This window comes from Gymnogyps californianus, chromosome Z (assembly GCF_018139145.2).
Source record: "Gymnogyps californianus isolate 813 chromosome Z, ASM1813914v2, whole genome shotgun sequence".
Classification (NCBI taxonomy): Eukaryota; Metazoa; Chordata; class Aves; order Accipitriformes; family Cathartidae; genus Gymnogyps; species Gymnogyps californianus.
Genome location: NC_059500.1, coordinates 45,267,800 through 45,289,710, shown reverse-complemented (window position 1 = coordinate 45,289,710; position 21,911 = coordinate 45,267,800). Strand labels below are relative to the sequence as shown.

The window sequence follows — 21,911 nt, the reverse complement described above, 5'->3', positions numbered from 1 at the left end:
ATACAAAACAAATACATAGGTACCCTAAAATGTGCTGATACAGGCACTTGTGTATTGTTATAACTACAATCATAATAGAGCACCCATTGATAAGATATTACTTCCTATTTTAAGCAGCATAATAACACCAGGTCTTCCATTGCAACTCAGTTGAACTTAGGCTCCAAAGAGCCAATTACAAAAACAGGACTCTGGAAAACTTAGTCTATGACTGCATTTTGGTATGTAAATGGTTGGGTTCGATTTTTTCAAAGGTACTGAGTGCTTCCAAACTCCATCATTTTCATCTAAGATGCTACAAACAGGTTTAAATGCCTAATTCTCAGCTCACACATTTAAAAATGTGACCAAATATTAGTTTTTAGGTTTTATTTTTAATTCCAGGTTTTTGCTGGATTTATGTGTTTTGTCTGCTGAGATATACATGACTCTGTACAGAACTGTGACAATCTGAATGGGATTGCCTGGAATAAAAGGTGACTATTTTTTAAATCTTATTTGACAGAGAGACATAGTAATAAACATAATTCTTCAGTTAATAAAATTAGATTCAAAACATATAAGCTAATCTGAAGAACTGTCATTTGCTCTTGGAATACACATTTACCTAGGGCAAATAAGCTGATAATATGCTTCCAAGTCTACTTCAGAGGGGGCTGTAGCAAAGCATAGAAAAACAAACATTGTTGCAAACGGCTGGAAGAGCACACTGATGCATATTTTTTACTAAAACAAAACTTCTGATATCAGCAAATAAAACTGAATGCACGTCTAGTCTTCCAGAATAGATCGTTGATAAACTGATGTTGAAAGTTGATAAACTAATGGAATTTTAGGTAGAATTGCTGCCCATGCTGAATGTACAAGGACCACTTCACCCTGAATATTAATAAATAAATTGTTCAGATAAAAAGGCAGATAACAAGGGTGGTATTTTGAAAACTCACTAATGGTTTACTTGAGAAAGCCCACCTCAGAGAATAAAAAGTGCAGTAATTTAACATTCAGGAGGATGACTAGAAGCACTCATCCAATTACAAACATTTCATAGTAACATAGATTTTTAAGGCCAGAAAGGATTGATAGTCCCACTCCCTCTGACCTGGAAAGGATGACACAGGCTGCAGACATTCATTGAGGGGCTCCTGATTCAAACCCACAACCAGTGGCTGAGCTAAAACATATCATGTAAAAAGTAACACATCTGATTTAGAGGCTTCTGTCTGTAGTTAATCACCATTTACCCTCACTGCAAATATGTTTGCCATTTGTCCTCAAACACCTCTTTTTTGCAATGTCATATAAGCAGACCAAGAGAAACAGCTGATGTTAATCATAGAATCATAGAATGGCTTAGGTTGGAAGGGACCTTTAAAGGTCATCTAGTCCAACCCCCCTGCAATGAGCAGGGACATTTTCAATTCGACCAGGTTGCTCAGAGCCCCATCCAACCTGACCTTGAATGTTTCCAGGGACGGGGCATCTACCACCTCTCTGGGCAACCTGTTCCAGTGTTTCACCACCCTCATCGTAAAAGATTTCTTCCTTACAGCTAGTCTGAATCTATCTTCTTTTAGTTTAAAACCGTTACCCCTTGTCCTATCGCTACAGGCCCTACTAAAAAGTCTGTCCCCATCTTTCTTATAAGCCCCCTTTAAGTATTGAACGGCCGCAATAAGGTCTCCCCAGAGCCTTCTCTTCTCCAAGCTAAACAACCACAACTCTTTCAGCCTTTCCTCATAGGAAAGGTGTTCCATCCCTCTGATCATTTTTGTGGCCCTCCTCTGGACCCACTCCAACAGGTCCATGTCTTTCTTGTACTGAGGACTCCAGAGCTGGATGCAGTACTTCAGGTGGGGCCTCACCAGAGTGGAGTAGAGGGGGAGAATCACCTCCCTCGACCTGCTGCCATGCTTCTCCTGATGCAGCCCAGGATGCAGTTGGCTTTCTGGGCTGCAAGAGCACATTGTCTGCTCACGTCCAGCTTTTCATCCACCAGTACCCACAAGTCCTTCTCCGCAGGACTATTCTCAATCCCTTCATCTCCTAGCCTGTATTGATACTTGGGGTTGCCCCGACCCAGGTGCAGGACCTTGCACTTGGCCTTGTTGAACGTCATGAGATTCCCATGGGCCCACTTCTCGAGCTTGTCCAGGTCCCTCTGAATGGCATCTCATCTCTCCAGCGTGTCAACCGCACCACTCAGCTCGGTGTCCGCAAATTTGCTGAGGGTGCACTCAATCCCACTGCCTGTGTCATTGACGAAGATATTGAACAGTACTGGTCCCAATATGGACCCCTGAAGGGCACCACTCTTCACTGACCTTCATACGGACATTGAGCCATTGACCACTAACACTCTGGATGTGACCATCCAGACAATTCCTCATCCACTGAACAGTCCACCCATCAAATCTATATCTCTCCAATTTAGAGGGAAGGATGTTGTGGGGGACCATGTCAAAGGCCTTACAGAAGTCCAGATAGATGACATCCATAGGTCTTCCCTTGTCCACTGATGTAGTTACTCCATCACAGAAGGCCACTAGGTTGGTCAGGCAAGACTTGCCCTTAGAGAAGTCATGCTGGCTGTCTCAAATCACCTCCCTGTCCTCCATGTGCCTTAACATAGCTTCTAGGAGGATCTGTTCCATGATCTTCCCAGGCACAGAGATGATGCTGACAGGCCAATAGTTCCCAGGGCCCTCCTTTCTACTCTTTTTAAAAATGGGTGCAATGTTTCCCTTTTTCCAGTCACTGGGGACTTTGCCTGACTGCCTTGACTTTTCAAATATCATGGAGAGTGGCTTGGCAACTACATCAGCCAGTTCCCTCAGGACCCTGGGATGCATCTCAGTGGATCACATGGACTTGTGTACGTTCAGGTTACTCAGATGGTCTCAAACTTGATCTTCTCCTATGATGGGAGGGACTTCTCTACCCTAATCCCTGCCTTGAGGTCCATCCACTCAAGAGGCGTGGGAAGAGAGGTTGCCAGTGAAGACTGAGGCAAAAAAGTTGTTGAGTACCTCAGTCTTCTCCTTGTCTGTTGTTACCAATTTGCCAGTTGTGTTCATAGGGAGGGCACACTTTCTTAGACCTTCCTTTTCTGGCTGACATACCTATAGAAGCTGCCCTCATTATTCTTTGCATCCCTTGCCAAGTTCAGCTCCAGCTGGGCCTTGGCCTTCCTGATCCCATCCCTACACAACGAGGCAATGTCCCTGTACTCTTCCCAGGATACCTGTCCCTGCTTCCACTGCCTGTGCATTTCCTTCTTGCTCTTTAGTTTGACCAGCAGGTCTTGACTCATCCATGTCAATCTCTTGCCATCCTTTCCTGATTTCTTACACACGGGGTTTGAGAGCTCTTGCGCTTTATGGTAAGCATCCTTAATGATCTGTGAGCTCTGTTCTGCTCCCTTGCCCCTGAGGGCAGTTTCCCAGGGGTCCCATTGACTAAAACTCCTTGAACAGCTGGAAGTTTGCTTTCCTAAAATTCGGGGTCCTGACTTTACTCTTTGCCTGTCCCATATCCCCCAGGACTACAAACTCCACCAGTGCATGATCACTGAAGCCCAGGCTGCCTCCAATCTTGACGTCTGATTAGCTCACTTGCCTTGGTGACCAACAGGTTCAGTATCACATCCCCTCTGGTAGGGCTGTCTATTACCTGGCCTAAGAAGTTATCCTTGATGCACTCCAGGAGTCCCCCGGATTGCCTACTGCTCTCCATGCTACTTTTCCAGCAGATGTCAGGGTGGTTGAAGTCCCCTAGCAGGATGAGAGCCTGCAAGCATGATGCCTCCTGTAGCTGGAGTAAGAAGGCTTTGTCAACAGGCTCCCCTTGATCGGGCGGCCTGTACCAAACATCAACCACAAGGTTCCCTTTGTTGGCTCGGTTTCTAATTCTTGCCCACAAGCTTTCAACCAGCTCATGGCTGTTCTTCAGAGACAGCTCTTCACAATCTATCCATTTCTTGACATAGACGGCAGCCCCTCTGCCCCTCCTTCCTCACCTGTCCCTTCTGAACAGCTTGTAGCCATCGATAGCAGTGCTCCAGTCATGGGATTCATCCCACCAAGTTTCAGTAACGGCAACTAGGTCGTAGCTCTCTAGCAGCACAGTGGTTTCCAACTCCTCCTGTTTGTTGCCCATGCTGGATGCATTGATGTAGAGGCACTTCAGCTGGGCTGTCGGCCGTGTCATCTTTTTAGAGGAACACACCTTAATTCCTTTGAGGTATTTCCCTGGTGTTTCCCTCTTGGCTCCTACTACCTCAGGAGCCCCTGGCTCCTCTCTGTAAGACTTCAAGTGTGCTCCAGTGTAACCAGCATGTCACAGAGCAACAGGCTGAGGGCCCTCGCCAGCACCCCATCCCTCAAACCTTGGTGAATCATCCCCTGGCTTGTCATGGGCAAGCCTGATGTTATCCCCTTCCCCCTTCAAGTCTAGTTTAAAGCTCTGTCAATCAGCCTCGCTAGCTCATGAGCAAAGACCCTCTTCCTCCTTTGAGAGAGAAGAATCCCATCCAACACCAGCAGGCCTGGTGCTGTGTAGACCATCCCGTTATTGAAAAATCCAAAATTCTGTCAGTGACACCAGCCACGGAGCCATGTATTAATGAAAACAGACTGCATCTATCTGTTTCTTCCAATATCACTGCCCGCAGCTGGAAGGATAGAGGGAAAAATTACCTCTGCTCTGGCTTCCCTTACCAACCGTCCCAAGGCCCGGAAGTCTCTTCTGATTGCCCTTGGACTACGTGTTGCAGCTTCATTGCCACCCACATGGAAGAGCAATAATGGGTAATAGTCCGAGGGCTGTACCAGGCTAGGAAGTTTCCTAGGAACTAGGAATTGCTAACAATACTGGGTTAAAAGAATGGCTATAAAAATAGAAGCTCTGTTCATAGTAAGAACACAACAAATTTTAACTTTAGGTACATGGGGATTCTTCAATTATAGACAATGCAAAATAAAGTAATTGCTATTTGATTATGTAATCTGTTCATCTATTTTTTCTGAAATTTCTCTCACCTTCACAATGTTTTTACTTTACATCTCCTAGGTACTCTGTTCTCTTTTACGCCCTTCCATGTCAACTTCTTTCACAACATACCTTCCATTTCCTCTTCACAACTGTATCCTTCCCAAAATGACCTTACCTTCTAGAAGGAAAAATTTGTAGACCTTCCACACCATATTTCATATGTTCTCTCCTACCATTATGTCTGTGTTTTCTATCCGTATCAAAAACTGTCTGCAGAAGAGACCATCTTTTCTCTGTTAGATGTGTCTAACAAAACATGACCATACATTTTGTTGGTATTTGGGCAGTACTGCAGTGAATGAGTTATTCGAAACAGAGGAGCGTAACAGTTTTGGCAAAAGAATAAAGTTCTCTGTGTTTACCCAGTTTGCTGTGCTTGGTGGAAATTTAACTGTAAATGAAAACTTAATTTTTAGCCTTAATGAAAATGTAGTGATAGTTTTGCTAGGGCAAAATACAGTTTTATATGTGGCATACCTAAAAATGCATGAAAATGCGAGCTCAGTTTCCAATCAGTTTGCTTTTTCATAAGTTAAAAAAAATCTGGTTTTCTTTCCAAAAGTTAGAATAGAAAGATAAATCCTCTCTTCACACCCCAGTAATCTTGTGGTATTCCTGAAATTGCATCATTTTCCTTGAATGAGATATTAAACTTATCAGTGGAAGAATTTACCAACATTAACCTAACTGAAGAAAATGAAAGATTTTGCAGGAAACTTAAAAAAGAAAAAGACCTGAGTTTTTCATATTTGATTTCAGGTCTGCAGAGACAAGAAGGCACTGATCTGCAATGCCATTTACCTCCACTTTCTATGAAAGCACATCCTGGGAAAGACAGATTAGAGATGGTTTGAAGTTAATTGTGTCAGTAGGTCTAGAAATAAAGTGAAAGTTCAGATAAACAGTGCAAAGTGCAAAGCAGGATGGCAGATATTCGTTATGGAAATCAAACCGTACTTCAGGACAGACAACTTCTTTTTCATCTTCCATGGCTTGTTTCGTAGTGTGGCAATTAGTTTCTTTTTTTCTTCTACCTCTTCTTTCAGCTTGGCCAATTCCTCCTCTGTAATCGGCTCCTCCTCAGAGTCAGAATCAGAGCTTCAAACAAAAGCAGGAACAAAAACCATCACCAAAACTCAGCAAGGACAGAAGTTTTCAATGAAGAACATACTTGGTGTTAATTCTTGTTAACTTTGAGACCTAGATAAATGCCTTCATTGTTGCACAGAAGGAAGGACACAATTCACTTAGACTTGTTATTAATTTCAGTATGAAAGGCAAAGCCTGCACACAAAGTGCAGGGCCCCAGCTGAACCAGCACTACACCCAGAGCATTCCATGGAGAGTGGGCAGTGCTCTCGCAGAAGTATCTGACAGCCACTGATTTTTTCTGCAGGAGTAAGCAGCCTCCTAAGAGTCCAACCCAAACTCATTATGGGCAAGTGAGGACACTGCAACTGCAGCCACAAAAATGAATTTGTTCACCCCACTTCAGTGTGCCACAGGAGTGAGAAGAGACACCACAGCCACAGCAAAGACAAGTTTAAGCACCAAATGACAGCCCATCCACTGATCAAGGCAGTAACATTTCAGAGATTGGAAAGATTCAAAGCCACATTGCAGCAAGGCTGTGATGTGTCCTAGCACAGATGCAATAGTAATGGCACCTCCTGATGTGTTGTGTTTGTAATCTGAACTTCTCACCCATGCACCGGTTTGTAGTATCTTTGGAAAGCATTGCTGATTAAGGCAATGTCCACTTTCCTAAAACCTGCATAGATATCCTTTTCTGTGAGCAATCTTACATCTCATATAATGGCATATAGCAAATCATTAGCAACAGGTGTTTCCTCTTCTTATGCCAGCAAACAGGAAAATGATAAAAAGGCAATCATTAGACTCTGACTTCCTGCCCTAAAAAGCTGACAGTGATGACTACCACTAAGTGAGCTCTTAGTAAAAGCAGTTTGATGCATTTCTATTTGTTTCTTGTTGTGTTTTATTTTGCCTTCTTTTTTTTCTGTTTTGAATGTTTGAAAATGTACTGCAGGTTTCTTTTAAATATTTTCTAGTTTGTTTTGGGAACAGTTCATTCAGACTTTATCAAGCAAGCAGTTTTCAGACTGTTTTGCTTATAAGTCACCTTTCTGAGAGTTTGAAGTTCAAAATCTGATGTCAGAGCTGAATGATTCATTACCTAAGTCACCTAATTGTAGAGTTTCTATCCTCTGGATAACTAAAGAATTATAAACTTCTTCTTCTACCAAAACAGATAACACAGCTGTAGTTAAAGATCTGTGTGACATAAAGGTCAAAGGGTTTATTTGTGTGACACAAAGGACAAAAGGGTTTATCAGCAAGAATATTTATGAAAAGTTTCAAAACAAACAAATACAATAAAAGCAAAATTCTTTTTGCAACACAGCAAAATATGAATTTCTCATTGGTCTTCTACCTTTAGTTTTCATGAAATACACATCATTATAGCAAAAGCTACAGGGGATCAGTTTAAAAATTTCAGACACACAGAGTAAGTTAGCAAAGGAAAGAAGGAGGCTTTCATAGTTATCAGATGCCCTGCTATTAAAGACTCAAATGCTATTTATTTAAAAGACTGTCATGTTAGAAAGTTGAACCCGTCAGCCATAAAATTTCAGACTTCTTGTGATAAAAGGTGCCACAGAAAATATACATCTACAGAAAGAAAGACTGCTACTGAACATTGGACATATTTATTGTTATTCCAGTATTGCGATAAGCAAGTGAAGAGCTATATGAAAACTTAAGTCAAATGGATGAAGGTCAATAAAAAGATTTCTGCATATAGTTTTGAGGCATTATAATGTGAAGAGAGTCATGTCTTTAAGAAGAACAGAAGTATTACAGGAGTCTGGTTTTGAGAGAGCTTTAAATCCATACTTGAAACAATCAGCTGCTTTGCATTTTACAAAGCAGACAGCAACGTGCCCAACATTGAGGATTTCCTTCGACAGAAGATTGCTGGGTTATGCAAAATTGAAATATGCAGTTTTACAAGACTGCAGTGAGAGTGGTGGGAAATCTGAGTGGTAGGTGCTAATGCAGTGAGCTTACTGAGGAAAGGAAGCTGAGCAGAACACAAAAGGTGAAGTAGGGATAATATTGGCTCTTCTGCCCATTGCCCACTACTGCTTTATTTGTCTTTGCAAACACATCTCATCTTTCATTTTTCACTTTCCTTTGGAACCAGGAAAATAATAAAAATTCCAAATTTCTAAGCATCTTTAAGAAATCAGTATTTTCAAGAGTGTTTACACTACGCAGTCAAACTTCATGCAGTTACAGAAGATTTTTCCTTTAGCTTGAGTCGTTGAACACTATGAGATTCAAGTCAGGAAATCAAAATTCTGTCTTCTGCAGCCAAAAGTCTTAGCCTTTCATGAAAGGTTGCGATTCATACATTTGAAGGCCAGAAGGATTCACTGTGACCTTCAGGCTAACACAGAGCATAAAGCATCACTAAATAATCGCACATCAAGCCCCCTTCTTCCTTGGCTCCAATTCAGTGTACACAATGCCTCTTTTCCTAAGTCATTAGAGCTCTTGAAATCAATGGCACTTCCTTAAATCACACACATAATGAACTTGCTCATACTATTCATCTGTGTTTTGGTTTTATGCCCATATTATACATCTGTGTTTTGGTTTTAGTTTCATCTCCTCTTTATGGTTGTAATCTGCTTTTCTCATGATTTTTGTAAAAACTATTTTATAGATGTAAAAATTAAGATGAAAATGTTTTCCTGGAGCTTGGATGTTTTCAGGGAAAAGACTGGTAGGACTTTAAGAGTCTGGAGTGATGAGTGAATAGATTTGACTACATTTCTTCCTAGTTTTTTGTGAAAATTCTATTGTTTATTGATAATCCCCATAACATCCCCTGGCAGTTAGTGCTCTTCAGCAATCTTCCTGCTAGCAAAAAGATGCAGTGCCTGTACTGCCTTAATCTTCCGTGTACCTCTGGACTTTTGCATAAATTTTACACTCTTGAGTAATCCTGCTAAAAATCAGTTGATTTGCTCACATATAGAGCTATACAGTAAAAACAGAAATTGCACAGGCTAGGCAGAATATAAGATTCCTTCTCTGAGGATTTGTAGCTCAAGTGACTGTCTACAGTTTCTATCTAAGACGAATCAGTCACAACCAGACGAGCCAGTAAAGAACAAAATGGCTTTTCAACCTAGGAATATCCCAGATCTTCACAGTGAAACTATAAGGAGCAATTTATCATGAATATTTTTGGGATGATGATTATAAACAGTGTAGAGCAGGCCCTCCTCACACCCTCATTAACAGGTAACAATCAGCCACATCAGCAACCAATAGCATCTAAGAGCAGATTTAAAACTCCCCCAGAAATAACTCCTTTCACCATGGAATTACCCTGGGAAACTCACTACCACAAATTAGCAGAGATCAAAATAATCAGGTTAAATAAAAAAAAAGAATCAACACAGAGTTCATCTAGGATTCCTTTATGTCCTTTATGTAGAATAATCAGGTTTAATTAGGTAGATATAAATCTAATAATAATTAGGCAGAATAAAGAGGTTTTCCTGATTTAGGTGAAAAGTAGCGGGGAGGAAGAGGGTAACAGCAGCAGATTCTACTGACTTGTACTGTGACCTAGCCAAAAAGGGCAGTGTTTGTAGAGTTTAGCAAAATCCACAATGACAGCAGCAAATACAATATTATGTCCCTGTGGAATAACATCACATTTAATTTTACTTTTCTTTTCAGCGTTTTCTTGGGTTTTTTCTTTCTCAATTTCTTATTTTACTCTTATCATGCTTTTTCTTGCTGAAATGTCTTGGCAATTAAAAAACTACATCAGCAAGATGTACGTTTAAACAGTACATAGCATTTGTTTTGATAGGTTCTCATGGACTTGTTAGGCAGGCTATATTTCTATGCTACCACCCTTCTCTTCTGTCCTGAAGGTTTGCAAATCCTTTATCTGAATCACAGTTGAACTGATCACCAGCCTATTTTCTTTTGTTCTTACATTATTTTTGTTTTTCTTTTAAAAATCTTTTAAAATATATTTATTACTCTGCAAACCTGTCAGCTGGTCCCCTAAAAGTCCAAAAATATAATGTTCTTGAAATATCTTCCAGACCATCCTCCAGTTTTCCTCAAATGTTATGCTTACTGTTTCAAGAACAAAGTCTTGATCCAGGTAGTGATTTCTAATTATTTAGCCCAAACATAGGTATTTCAATGTTAAGAACTTTGGAAGACAGCGAAAAAACCTTGTGCCCTCATTCAATTATATCTTTTCAATGGTCTTTTTTTAATTAACACTCAGTAAATGTTTACAATGGAAGAAAATAATAAGCAAAGGAACGTGGATTGACACATTCAGGACTGTTGCTATATAAGTATAGGAAATTGCACAGAGGGGTATAATTGGCACCACAGTGAAGAACCAGCACAAAGAAAGATTTTAGGCATTCTTGTAGGGAAGAGAAATGAAGTAGAAGTATATTGAAATGGGATCATGGACAAATTAATGCAATAGCATGTCTCACTGTATTTTTTTCTTTCCTTTGACTCCTGCTGTGCTCTCCAGCGATGCCTTTGGGAACACAGACAGCTGCAGCAAGTGCTGAATGGGGGAAGGGGAATCTCTCTCCTTCTCCACTGAGATAAGCATGCCTAGCTCCATTTGCTCCATTATACACCATTCCCAGGGGTTGTTTCCTTTCAATAGCACAAGAAGGGACAGGGAACAAAAGAATGCCAGGATGGCAGAAAAATACAAAATAATTTTCTGAAGTGCTCCATGTCAGTGAGGTCTTCCAAAGACCCCAGGTTGCATTAAATACTTTGTAAAAGTGAACAATAATGTTTCAGAGGGAGTGAGTGGGAGACAGACTGGAAAAACCCATCTCAGGCCTTGGTTCTGTGTTCTTGAAATTTTGGCACTGATCTTTTATAAAAAGCTGGCTCAAACCTGGGTGGGAAACAAGAACTCAATCTTGTGAAAAGTGTCAAGATTTTAGTTCTGCACTGGAAATAAAACTAGACCTTGGGTTTTTGGACGGTTATCAGCTTGGGCTTTGGGGATTTTAGTTTTGGGGAAAGGAAAAAGCAGGAGAGATCTCCCCTGTTATCACCACTCTCTGTCATTTGCTCCCCTCCTCTGTCACTTTCACTCCCTTTCTCCAGAGAACAGCTCATAACCTTAGGATATTTAACTACCATAAGGGTGACCCTGGCTTGAGTCCTTGTTCTGCCTGACCAGATTTGACCGAATCTTCAGGGTGTCAGCAGTCCCAGAAGATCCTGGCTGGTCATTTCCCGAGGTCCCACCCTGGAGCTGTGACAAACCCCTGACTTCGTTCCACTGAAGTGCATATGGCTTTGTGGAAAGTTCACATTTCACTTAGCCAGCATTTCCTCACTGCAGGAAAAAAAAATATCTGTCCAGCTCTAATTGAACTGTAATGAGTAAGGGAGTCATACTGACTCTTGGTATTTCACACCTATAAATGAAAGCAGGTTTTATGTAAGATAATTATGGTTTTATATTAAAAAAAAAAATCTACTGAATTACCCAGATCCTGATTTCTTTTTGTCTTTTTTCTTCTTGTTGGCCTTCTCTTTTTTCCCTTTCTTATCAGGCTTTTTGTCCTGCTTCTTCTCATTTTTGCCTTTGCCACTTTTACCCCCTTTCTCATCTTCCTCTTCTTCATCATCTTCCTTGGATTTCTGATTTGCCTGGTTCTTCCTGGCTTTTGCAGGGTCTCCATCAGAATCACTGCCTTCATTTCCAGCTGCTCGTCCCCGTCCTCTACGGTTTCTGTGCCTGCGATGCCCAGCTCTCCTTGTCCCGTCTTCATCATCCTCATCCTCCTCACCACCACGCCTGGCTCTCCCTCTGGCATGTCCCCTTCTGGTTCTCGGTGTTGCTCTCTTACCCCCTTTATCTGTGATGGAGAAAAAAAAGACACATGAAAGAAGGCAGCACATTAGAAGGAGACCCTTCCTCCTCCTTTATTCATACAGATAATCAGAAAACATCTGAGTGTGGCCTCAAAGTAATCCACACTACTGACCTGTTTCTTTGACATTTTCTTCATTCTCAGCTGCACTGCCTTCTTCATTGTCAACATCACTGCCATCTGTGGAGTGAAAACAAAGGCCAGTGAATGCGGAGTGTAGATCAGTCATTAGGAATGTGGGGGTTTTAAGAAATTCTTGGTAATTACTGCATTGTACTCCCTTACACTATTTCACAAACCCAGCTTTTTGGAACACGGCGAATAGTTTTCAAGAAATAAGATGAAGACAGAAAAAACAGTTATACTTTCCTTTGGCACTCAAATAAGTAAGCCCCAAAGTGATGCCATGAAGAACTCCCTCTCATGGAAGAAGTATGTAGGACAGGAGGACCCTCTAAAAGAAACATGGTAGCAATATCCTACAATTTGGGGAAAAGAACAAGGAAGATGAAAATGCTTCTCAGGCAATTCTCAGAGATTTTCTTAAACATATGAAAGAGAAGCACTGGCTGAGATTAAAGAATATTAAAAGAATCATTTTCTGATTTGACTGACTGGAGGGCATGAAGCTTCATAGCTGCAGCATGGCTGAAGAGTGCAGTCCCAGAAGAAAGAGGAGACTTACACTCATTTCCAGCAACCAAATCTTAAGCATAGTGACAAAAGTTGACCCAGCACACTTGTGTGCTGTACCACAGTACTCTTCTACCACTCAGGAGATGATAAAAACATTGGAGACTCTAGAGAGCCTCTCTAGAGAGAGAGCCTATTTACCGAAGCAAGTAGTATTTCTGCTCAGAAATATCTTTGGTTTGGGGTGGATGGGATCTTGCTTAAGTTTTTCAGTCTCAGTAAGTTCAGTAAGAGATGCTGTCTCTGCTACCCATCAGCAACCAGGAAAGTATCCAATTCATTTGCCTGGTACACTTTGAAACTGGGATCATGCATATATAGAGAAGAAAGAAAAATACTCCTCTCTTTCATATGCATTATATCCATCACAATATTCAATTAATACTCTCTCTGCAAATATTGGTATGAATATATTACTTAACGGGTCACTCCTGAAACTGCTAGTGGTATTCACCAGCAATGTTTCTTCAGAAGCAATTCAACTAATACCTGAGAAGCCAGAAGCTGATAGGCTCTCTTGAGGTATCTTTGTGCTGGTACACATGGGACAGCACTTGAGACACATCAGTGGAATATATAGAAACACACGGTAGTAGGAGATTAATGAGAAGACTAAGAAATATTACCATGAATACAAATACGCAGCTGTCATACCACCCCTATATATCATGTGTGTTCCAGATGTATGTTGTCTAATTTCCCCTCTGTGCAGACAGGACACGTGACTTGTCATGATCCATATAGTTGCATTTTTCAGGCAAGAAGAAACTAGTTATCTTCCTTCTTCGCTCATCTGTAATGATTTTGAATTTTTCTTTGCATTCTGTCTTTCTCCACCTATTCCCTGGTTCCCTAGTTCCTTTTATAAATTTTATTAAGCCACTAGTGATTCATCAAAAATTTATACACAAAGTGATTTATCTAGGGACTGCTGTAGCTAACTATCAGGCACAACTTCTTAGCTTTACCTAGTACCAAAGAAAAGCAGTAAAGTATGTAAGGCTGCAAACAAGAAGAAATCTAGGGTCTTGTTTCACTGTGTGCAATAATGGGCAAAGGGTTACTATCCAGAATTTGACAGGCATTTTAAAACTGGGATATATGTCAGGAGTCTAAGTTCCCTCCACAAAACATTTAATTGTAATTACATTTTCTATCATTTCCACAGCATCTCCACAATAATTTTTTAAGACTATGCAAAAATATTATCATTCAATATCATCAGTAGAATGTGAAAATAAGTGCTCCTTTGTTCTGTCTGGACATATGCCTTCTGCTGCTGACAGTAACAGGATCTGCATTTGACAAAGATCATTACGTTGCTATTGAAAGCTTGCAAAGATGAAGACAGACACTTCTAAAGAGATACTTTGCATGCAACAATAGGGCACGGCCTTTTATTGCAACTAATGCTTTTGCTGATCTCCTCCAGCCAAACAGAAATTCCCAGGGAAGCACTTTAATGGTACAAGATTCACCTCACTGCAGATTCTGATGAGCCCATATAACAAGGAAACAGCTGGAGGTTTATCATATATACTGAAACATGCATAAGCAGTGAAAGTGTATTGTGCTCGAGTCGAAATCATATTGACATAAAAGTGAAAGGGACAATGGACTATGCAATACAGAGCCTTAAGCAGGGCAGAAGGTAGCTATTGGGGTTTAATTAATTCTAACAGCATAAAGGTAACAAATATGCCAGTCTGAATCCAACATTTCAGGTAAAATAAAGTGTTAAACTAATTAATAGAGTTCAAGTTGCTTGAAGAAAGTACTGGGAACACCACTAGAGGGGAGTGTATCTGAATAGTGACTCCTGTGTGTTTATGTCTTTTTTTCTTCCAAATGCTCAGGCACATGAGTGATAAAGAAGAAGTTTTTAAAGAAATTAAGAAAAAACATAAAATCAAACAGAAGTATACATCGCCACAAAACAAGCCTAGAAAACATGACCAGTGATTACATGGAATCATGCAGCTAGAAGAGTAGTGGGTACTACAGACATACCCAACAAGCACAAGTGCAGCTTCAAAAGTTATTTCTGAAAAAAACTAAAATTATAGCTTGTTCTGAACTTCAGAACATTCCTGCATCCACAGCCCCATGCTCATATAGAGATGAAACGTGTTGATATGAAGAATGTTAGAGGTTTGTCTTTCTCATTCTGGTGTGTCCACAGAATAAGAGATCTCTCCTAGGTCTTGGGGTATAATGCAGAAAGCATTGTACTAGAATTTATTTTTAAAAGAAGCTGGAAGCCAAGGAGGACTCTCCGATCCTCCAGTTTCCTCGCACTCTACTTTATGTCATGAGCTGTGTCACTAGCATAAAAGCTGAAGCTCAGGGTAGAACTAAAAGTTATTCACTTGTGTCAGCTGTGATAGCAGTTGGTGCTGTTTAGGAGGAACAAAATCACTGAGGAGGGGGGATGAAGGAGCTTTACCACCCCTGAGGTATGTGCTGTACAGAGTATATGCATGCGTTCATGTAAGCTACACAGTCACCCCACACCGCACCCACATTACAGCTATCCCTGGAGACTTGTAATTCAGACAAGTTGTATTAATAAACGTCTTTTTGTGTCTGGGGGTTTTGTATATATCATTAAAAGATCAATGTTGTTAGTTGGTTGGGTATTTGAGCAATAAGATAAATAATCATTACTGTGCTTAACTATTATTATTAGAAAGCTATTTCAGGTCATTGACTCTGTAATACTGTTCAAAGAGGAAAGCAAGAGGCTCGGCAGCTCATAACTCAGGGCTTTAGGTGCTTGTGGCAAACCCTGTCTTACTGAATTATTGGAGAAGCATTTCAACGATACACAAATTACATTTCATGGTGACATTAAATCTAAATGCAGTTTAGCACTAAATTTAAATGTTTTTCTCTAAATAAAATAGAGAAACAGTGGAGTGCATTCCTCAGGCACTGTATTATCATCCTCTAGGAAAACTGAAGAGCATTTGTAATGCTCTGGTTTGTTAAAATAAACACGTCTTTGATGCAGGAACAAAATCATCACTGTGTGGGATCATTTTAGGTTGATATACTTGTCTTCTGCTTTTTTAAACAGGTCTTCATGTGATGCCACTTACCAAAAATTCAGTGAACCCTCCACTAAGATAAACTAAGTCTCACTAAAGCACTGTCGAGAATCACTCATTGTTCTAGAAAAGGGTTGGTAGGACCTCATCTCTTCACAGTATTAATATTCATAGGGCTAATATCAGGTTAATCAGCTTTGAGTCAGCTAACTTGAGTTTATGTGACCCAGAGCAAACTATTGCTCAGCTGTTACTTCTTCCAGGATACATCATCCTGCCCTAATGATAGATGTATCATTAGGTATATTTGGAGCTATAGTCCCTAAGTCCTTATGCTCTAGGAAACCTAATCACTTTCTGATTATTTTTTTTCCACAGTAGTTTAAGGGAAACTTTCTCATCTTTCTAGGCTAAGGGCAGGGAAAATGTAATCTGACTAAGCTATCATTTTACCTGAAGTTTTATTTATGTTTTAGACTACAGCCACAAATGAGCCAACAAGACAAAAGGAGGGCGTCCTGAATATGAGCTCAGACTAACCTTCAAGTCACAGACTGCAGTGAAGACAGAACATCAGACAGCTTAGGAGAGAGCTTAAACTGTTGACATGTTGGCTGGTGAGGAAATTAAGGACAGAAAATATGTATAAAACCATAGGAGTCTTTGCTATATGAGGTGGCCATTTAGCGGATTGTGGGGGCTGTTGTATCCTTACCTTATTTTCCCAAGTTGTTTGTACACCACTTATCAGAGGGTACTACTCAGATTTCATGTTTTCAATTTTTTTTAAACTTCTTGTATACTGACATAGTTTCCTTGATTTTTCACTGTGAGGGGGATAACGATTCTTGGAACTACCCCATAAAATATGGCCCACTATTGTAATATTACTGCTCACATTACTTCTATGTAAAACTGACTGCTGCTAAGCAATTCTGCATGCTGGTGCCATAAAATTTCAGTGGTATGCAAAGTAATCTGTAATTCAAAAAATGCTATCAGATTTTTTGTATATGTTTTAAAATAAATTTCTACTTTATTAATTAATTGTCAAGCCAATGAAATGGATCATATGCAGATAGAGCCTTGCAAGCAATTATTGTGTCTTCCTCTGGACTGGACCGTGCTGGACTTTTTTCAGTGCCAGAAAGACAACAGCCTAGATAGCTAATAAACTGGGTGCCCAACACATAGAAATGTCATCAATGCAAGATCATATTAGACAACAAATGCATGTGAAGTACTAGTCAAAAAGAATAGGAAGACTTGTATAATACTCAATTCTAGATATTTACATAAGTTTCCATATTATTCTTTCTGATCGTGTAAATATGAGAGTGTCTCACAACACTTCTGTGAGGATGAATATCACTAGAAGTAACAGCTGTGAAACACACCAGAAATAATATACCAAGAGCTCACAGGAAGTCTATGGCAAGAGTGAATTGGTGTAGACTTCAACATCCAAGATTTGAGACCTTAACACTGTAGACCCCATCCTCTTAGTGTATTTCTAAACACTGGGAAAAACAGCTTGGCCCACCTTGGGCACAGGAGAAGAGGACTTGAAACACAGAAATTACAAATAAAAATTACATTTATAGAATAACCAGAACACTTAGTATTTGAGACCATGCTTGATTTTTCTTCTATGTTTTTTCCAGTTAGTGCAATTTTTTCTTCCAAAGGACTGAAATAAAAATCATAACCCCCCCAAAAATATCCTGTCCAGCAATAGCTATGAATTTATGAAGTAAAATAATAATTCCTATTCAGTTACACTCACACTAGCAAACATAGTGCTTATTTTTCTGCACCTGAATTGGCAAGGTTGTAAATAATAAAGTAGGCGGAACATTTATACTACTATGTCATAAAGCCACTAGTGTCTCAGAAGACTTATTAGTCTTAACGTATATGCTGTGGCCTGCAGACTTCTACACCCAGAGAGCTTCCAGAAGTTGTTTGAGGGGCAATAAGCTTTCCCTTTCTGCAGATTGCCACTAAAGAGAATTTGCTCAGCTAATTGTAGCCCAGTCAACATTTGAAAATTACAGATGGGGACCACAGGGAACAAATGCAATCCATTCAATTCACATCCATAAATTGCTCATTTGTTTTCTGCTGGTAAGGAAAAATTACAAATGTTCTACCAAAACAACAGAGACTGAGCTTGCATAGATCAAGTTGGTACTGTGGCTGGCATTGAGCACATCATCTGTTTACACTCTCTTCTTTCCAGTTTCCTTTTGGGCTGTACTTACACACCACGAGGTTTGAGTGTTGTCTCTCAGTTTGTGGGTCAGGACTTCTCTTAGGCAAAGTTCCCCTTCAGGGACAGATAAGTTTATTGCATGATTTCAGTGCAAGAATTTTAGGCCTAATCCAATTTTGCTATTTTAAAACCTACAGAAGGTAGAGGAGAAAGATAATTCAGTGAGAAACCCCTCAGTATTTCACTCCCCTCAGGAAAGCATGGATAAAAATTTCCAGGCCACTGTGTCTTACACTATCTCTGTGGATACATCTGCATTGCCCAGCCTATGCCAGACAAAGACCTAACCATGTAGTGCTTTGTCCTACCTAAGACCAGAGATCTGACAAGCTTGCAGGACCTGTTAGTTATTGTAATAAAACAACAAGGAGAAGCCACATTTGCATTGTGTCTTCATGACACAGTTGGCTTGATGGTGGGCAATTTTTCATTTTCATTGCAGTCTTTACTGCAAGAATTAGCATCATAATATTGTGTCCAAGGCATTCTGAGAAGTATGAGACTGCAGTAAATCATACCAATCTGACCTTTTCAGGTTCTGAAATGTGATTTACTTAGCTTATTGTCATTCATTCATAGTACTGTTAACATGGGAAGAACACATCTTAATACGGGGAAAACAGTTTATGTTCATGTTACAAATGTAGCATCCTTAATGGCTCTGAAGTCAATTGCATTTTTGAGTACCTCATGAGAAGACAGCTCTTTTAAGGTTGATACCTACAGCTGACCAGCTCACCACATATCCTCTTTATTATTTTTAGAGGATAATAGGCACTTTCCATCTGATCTCTTTTAAACAACCACTCTGAAGATTTGTGCCCTAAGTCTTCTTTTCCTGTATGAGAAGCCTTAGAACAATGAATTCACATTCACTAACTTAGTATAATGAACCATACATCTCCTACTATCGTAGATTTTGCAGAAGACATGCTATGAAACAAGAAGACTGGCCAAACCAGGGCTTCACTAGAGCTAAAGATATCAAAAAGCAAAAATGTATGGCCCTAGACTGCATTTTTGCAACTGTAGGGGTGGTCCATTCTTTGCAAGAATATTCCTCAGGACTGTCTGCAATGATGAAGCAAAACCATTTGTAAAGAAATTGCAACTAGATTGGTGCCTGGGCTCTGTGCTGACTAACTCCAGCCCTTGGACCATTTTAAGTCAGAAGTGGACTGAGAACCACATTCTGAAAGTGTCTTATAGTTACTTACAGTGGAGGTCCAGCTTTTTAAGTCTTCTTAAATTAAGACAGAGTCTTGAATTTACTCACACAATCTCATCTCCAAATATACTCATCACTGTCATTAATGTAGTTAGATTTTATTATAAATTATGTACAGGATAAATTTTCATGCAAAATGTGTCAAAGAGTGATTCTGCAGCCTGAAGATCTCATCCTTCTCCAGTTAAAAGATGTGTGGTTTTTGTTCACCATGGGAATGCTAACCTAAGTACTTTGAATGAATAATAAAGTCACTGAATCAGAAGATAAGTCAATTCAATCAGATATCTGCAAGTAGAAGGCAGATGTTTATGGTAAACTTAGAACCTTGATATTCTAAGAATTTATTCATTAGAAATGCTTATAAAAATGTGTATGTTCTACGGTCATGCTCATTTTGTTTCTTATTCAGATAAAAATTCTGCTGAAGCTAGTAAGTATTTTGCCTATGCTACATTGAATTCTGTGCTTCTCTCATGTTAAAACGACCTCCAGTAGCATGTACTGCTTGAAAATTAAATTGGTCAGTAAAGGGACTTGTAGAAAAAACTGGGAGGAAAAAAAAATTAAGGTGTTCAGACAACAAAAGGAAAGAAAATAGAATGGACTCTTAAAATGAAGTACATGTTATATTCTGCTGAAATGCTAAGCAGTCCCTTCTGAAGTTTTCTATGGAAGCAGAACCCATTTTATTACTATTGCACATTACAAGTGTGGATTAAAAATATAGAAAGCACTGTTTAGTAGTATCAGCCCTGGTACTTAGCAAGACCTAATGAATTCATTCAGAAACCAGTCTAGAATAAGGTCCCTGCCAATTTTCTTCCATGCTGAAGATAAGAAATGTCATACCTGTTCCATACGAAAAAGATCCATATTTTGGAAAGATCAGTATTGCCCATGAGACTGAAAGCACTTCCCATATCAAAGAGTTGCCTTGCACTTTGCCAGAATAAGCCATTAGGCATTATCATCCTACAAAAACATTTCTTACATCCAGAACGGTGCAGTATCAGTATAGAAATATTGTTAATCTTACTATGAAGAATGTTTTGATATTTCATACCAAATACTGAAAGCAATAAGAAAAGGAGGCACTGCCTTTGTGCAGCTTACAGAAGCCACAAAATACCCTTGTTTTCTTCATCTTCCCTATAAACTACATATAAATGTAAGACAAGTAACAGGGCTGTGTTTGCACTCTTTTGATTTACTAACAAGTGGAAAGCCACACTGCCATGCTAAAACGAGCCAACTTACACAGCAAAGCTGCTTTCAAAAGCCAAGTAAAACACATTTCTGAACAAAAGATAATGAATTGTGGCAAAGGAGATTTTGTATTAGAAAGAACAAGAAGAAAACAAAACTTGCACACTGTTGAGCTACACGCAGAAAATTAATATGTGCTTAAGATGCATAATTATAGTTGTAATTACCATTTCCTTCAGTGGCGGTTGGCTTTTCATGTTTAGGCATCGTGACTATTTCACAGGGCTGCTCCAGCTGCTACCTATACAAGAGATCGTCTGAAGGTTGAGTGGCTCAAGATGAAGTGTACCGCATCAACATTGTGCTGTCTGTCACTGAACGGATGGTGCTGGTGAAGTTTCACTGACTGAAATATAAGAAGATACTAATTTCCTAAGTAATTAAACTTTCATGAATGTTTAGTTTACTATTTAGGGTTGGCATGCTAGGGTCAAAAGAATGGAAGGAGTTGTTTACGTTCTTTATTATTACTGAAAAAAGAAAAACTCTCCTCCAATGTACTTACTTATGACTAACACTAATGTTTAAATGCTTAAGTGCCGTACTGAGCAAGGATGTTGCACATTGTCCACACGGGCACACTCTGATGCTGTATACAGGTCTACACTTCAGCATGTTGAGGACGTTATATGGATTTTTTTTCTCATGAAAGACAGCTTTTACCTTAGATGTATTTAAATTGCATAGCTTTAACAGCCTGACACTGATTTAAAACATCTTAGCAAAAGGAGCCGGATGCTGATATATCTGCTGGTTTATATTTGCATCTCCTTGCAGTTCCGTTAAGACTCCTTGCTTCTGCATTTAGGCAGGTATTACATCCTAAGTTTACCGGTTTTACCCTGATTCACCTTGTATCTACAACACCAGACAAGCTTAATGGTGAAACAAAGCAACAATTTAATTAACAAGAAAGGTCAGGCTTGCAAATAAAAGATTTGAAGCAACTTGTTACAAATAAAACAACATGTTACAAACAAAACAACATAAAATGCAATTCTCTATCTGTATTTAACTAGGTAATTCCTTCATAGTTTCCTGTCCTGGTTTCAGCTGGGATAGAGTTAATTTTCTTCTTAGTAGCTGGTACAGTGCTGTGTTTTGGACTTAGTGTGAGAATAATCTTGACACCATTCTGATGTTTTAGTTATTGCTAAGTAGCACTTATCCTAAGTTTAGGATTTTTCAGTTTCCCATGCTCTGCCAGCAAGCAGGTGTGCAAGAAGCTGGGAGGGAGCATAGCCAGGGCAGCTGACCTGAACTAGCCAAAGGGGTATTCCATGCCATAGAACATCATGCTCATTATATAAACTGGGGGAAGCTGGCCAGGAGGGGTGGATTGTGGCTTGGGCATC

General features: G+C 39.7%; 1 protein-coding gene across 1 annotated transcript in view; it reads right to left on the bottom strand.

Moving 5' to 3' along the window:
* TMC1 (transmembrane channel like 1) overlaps positions 1 to 20,898 on the bottom strand; it is a 73,234-nt gene extending 52,336 nt beyond the window's left edge. The window contains exons 1-4 of the mRNA XM_050913071.1: positions 20,724 to 20,898; positions 12,156 to 12,221; positions 11,654 to 12,026; positions 6,010 to 6,150 (exon numbers count right to left, since the gene is read on the bottom strand). Of these exons, the coding sequence (XP_050769028.1) occupies positions 6,010 to 6,150; positions 11,654 to 12,026; positions 12,156 to 12,221; positions 20,724 to 20,763 (620 nt within the window). The 5' untranslated portion in view covers positions 20,764 to 20,898. The remainder of the gene's footprint in view (positions 1 to 6,009; positions 6,151 to 11,653; positions 12,027 to 12,155; positions 12,222 to 20,723) is intronic.
* Positions 20,899 to 21,911: the final 1,013 nt, after the last annotated feature.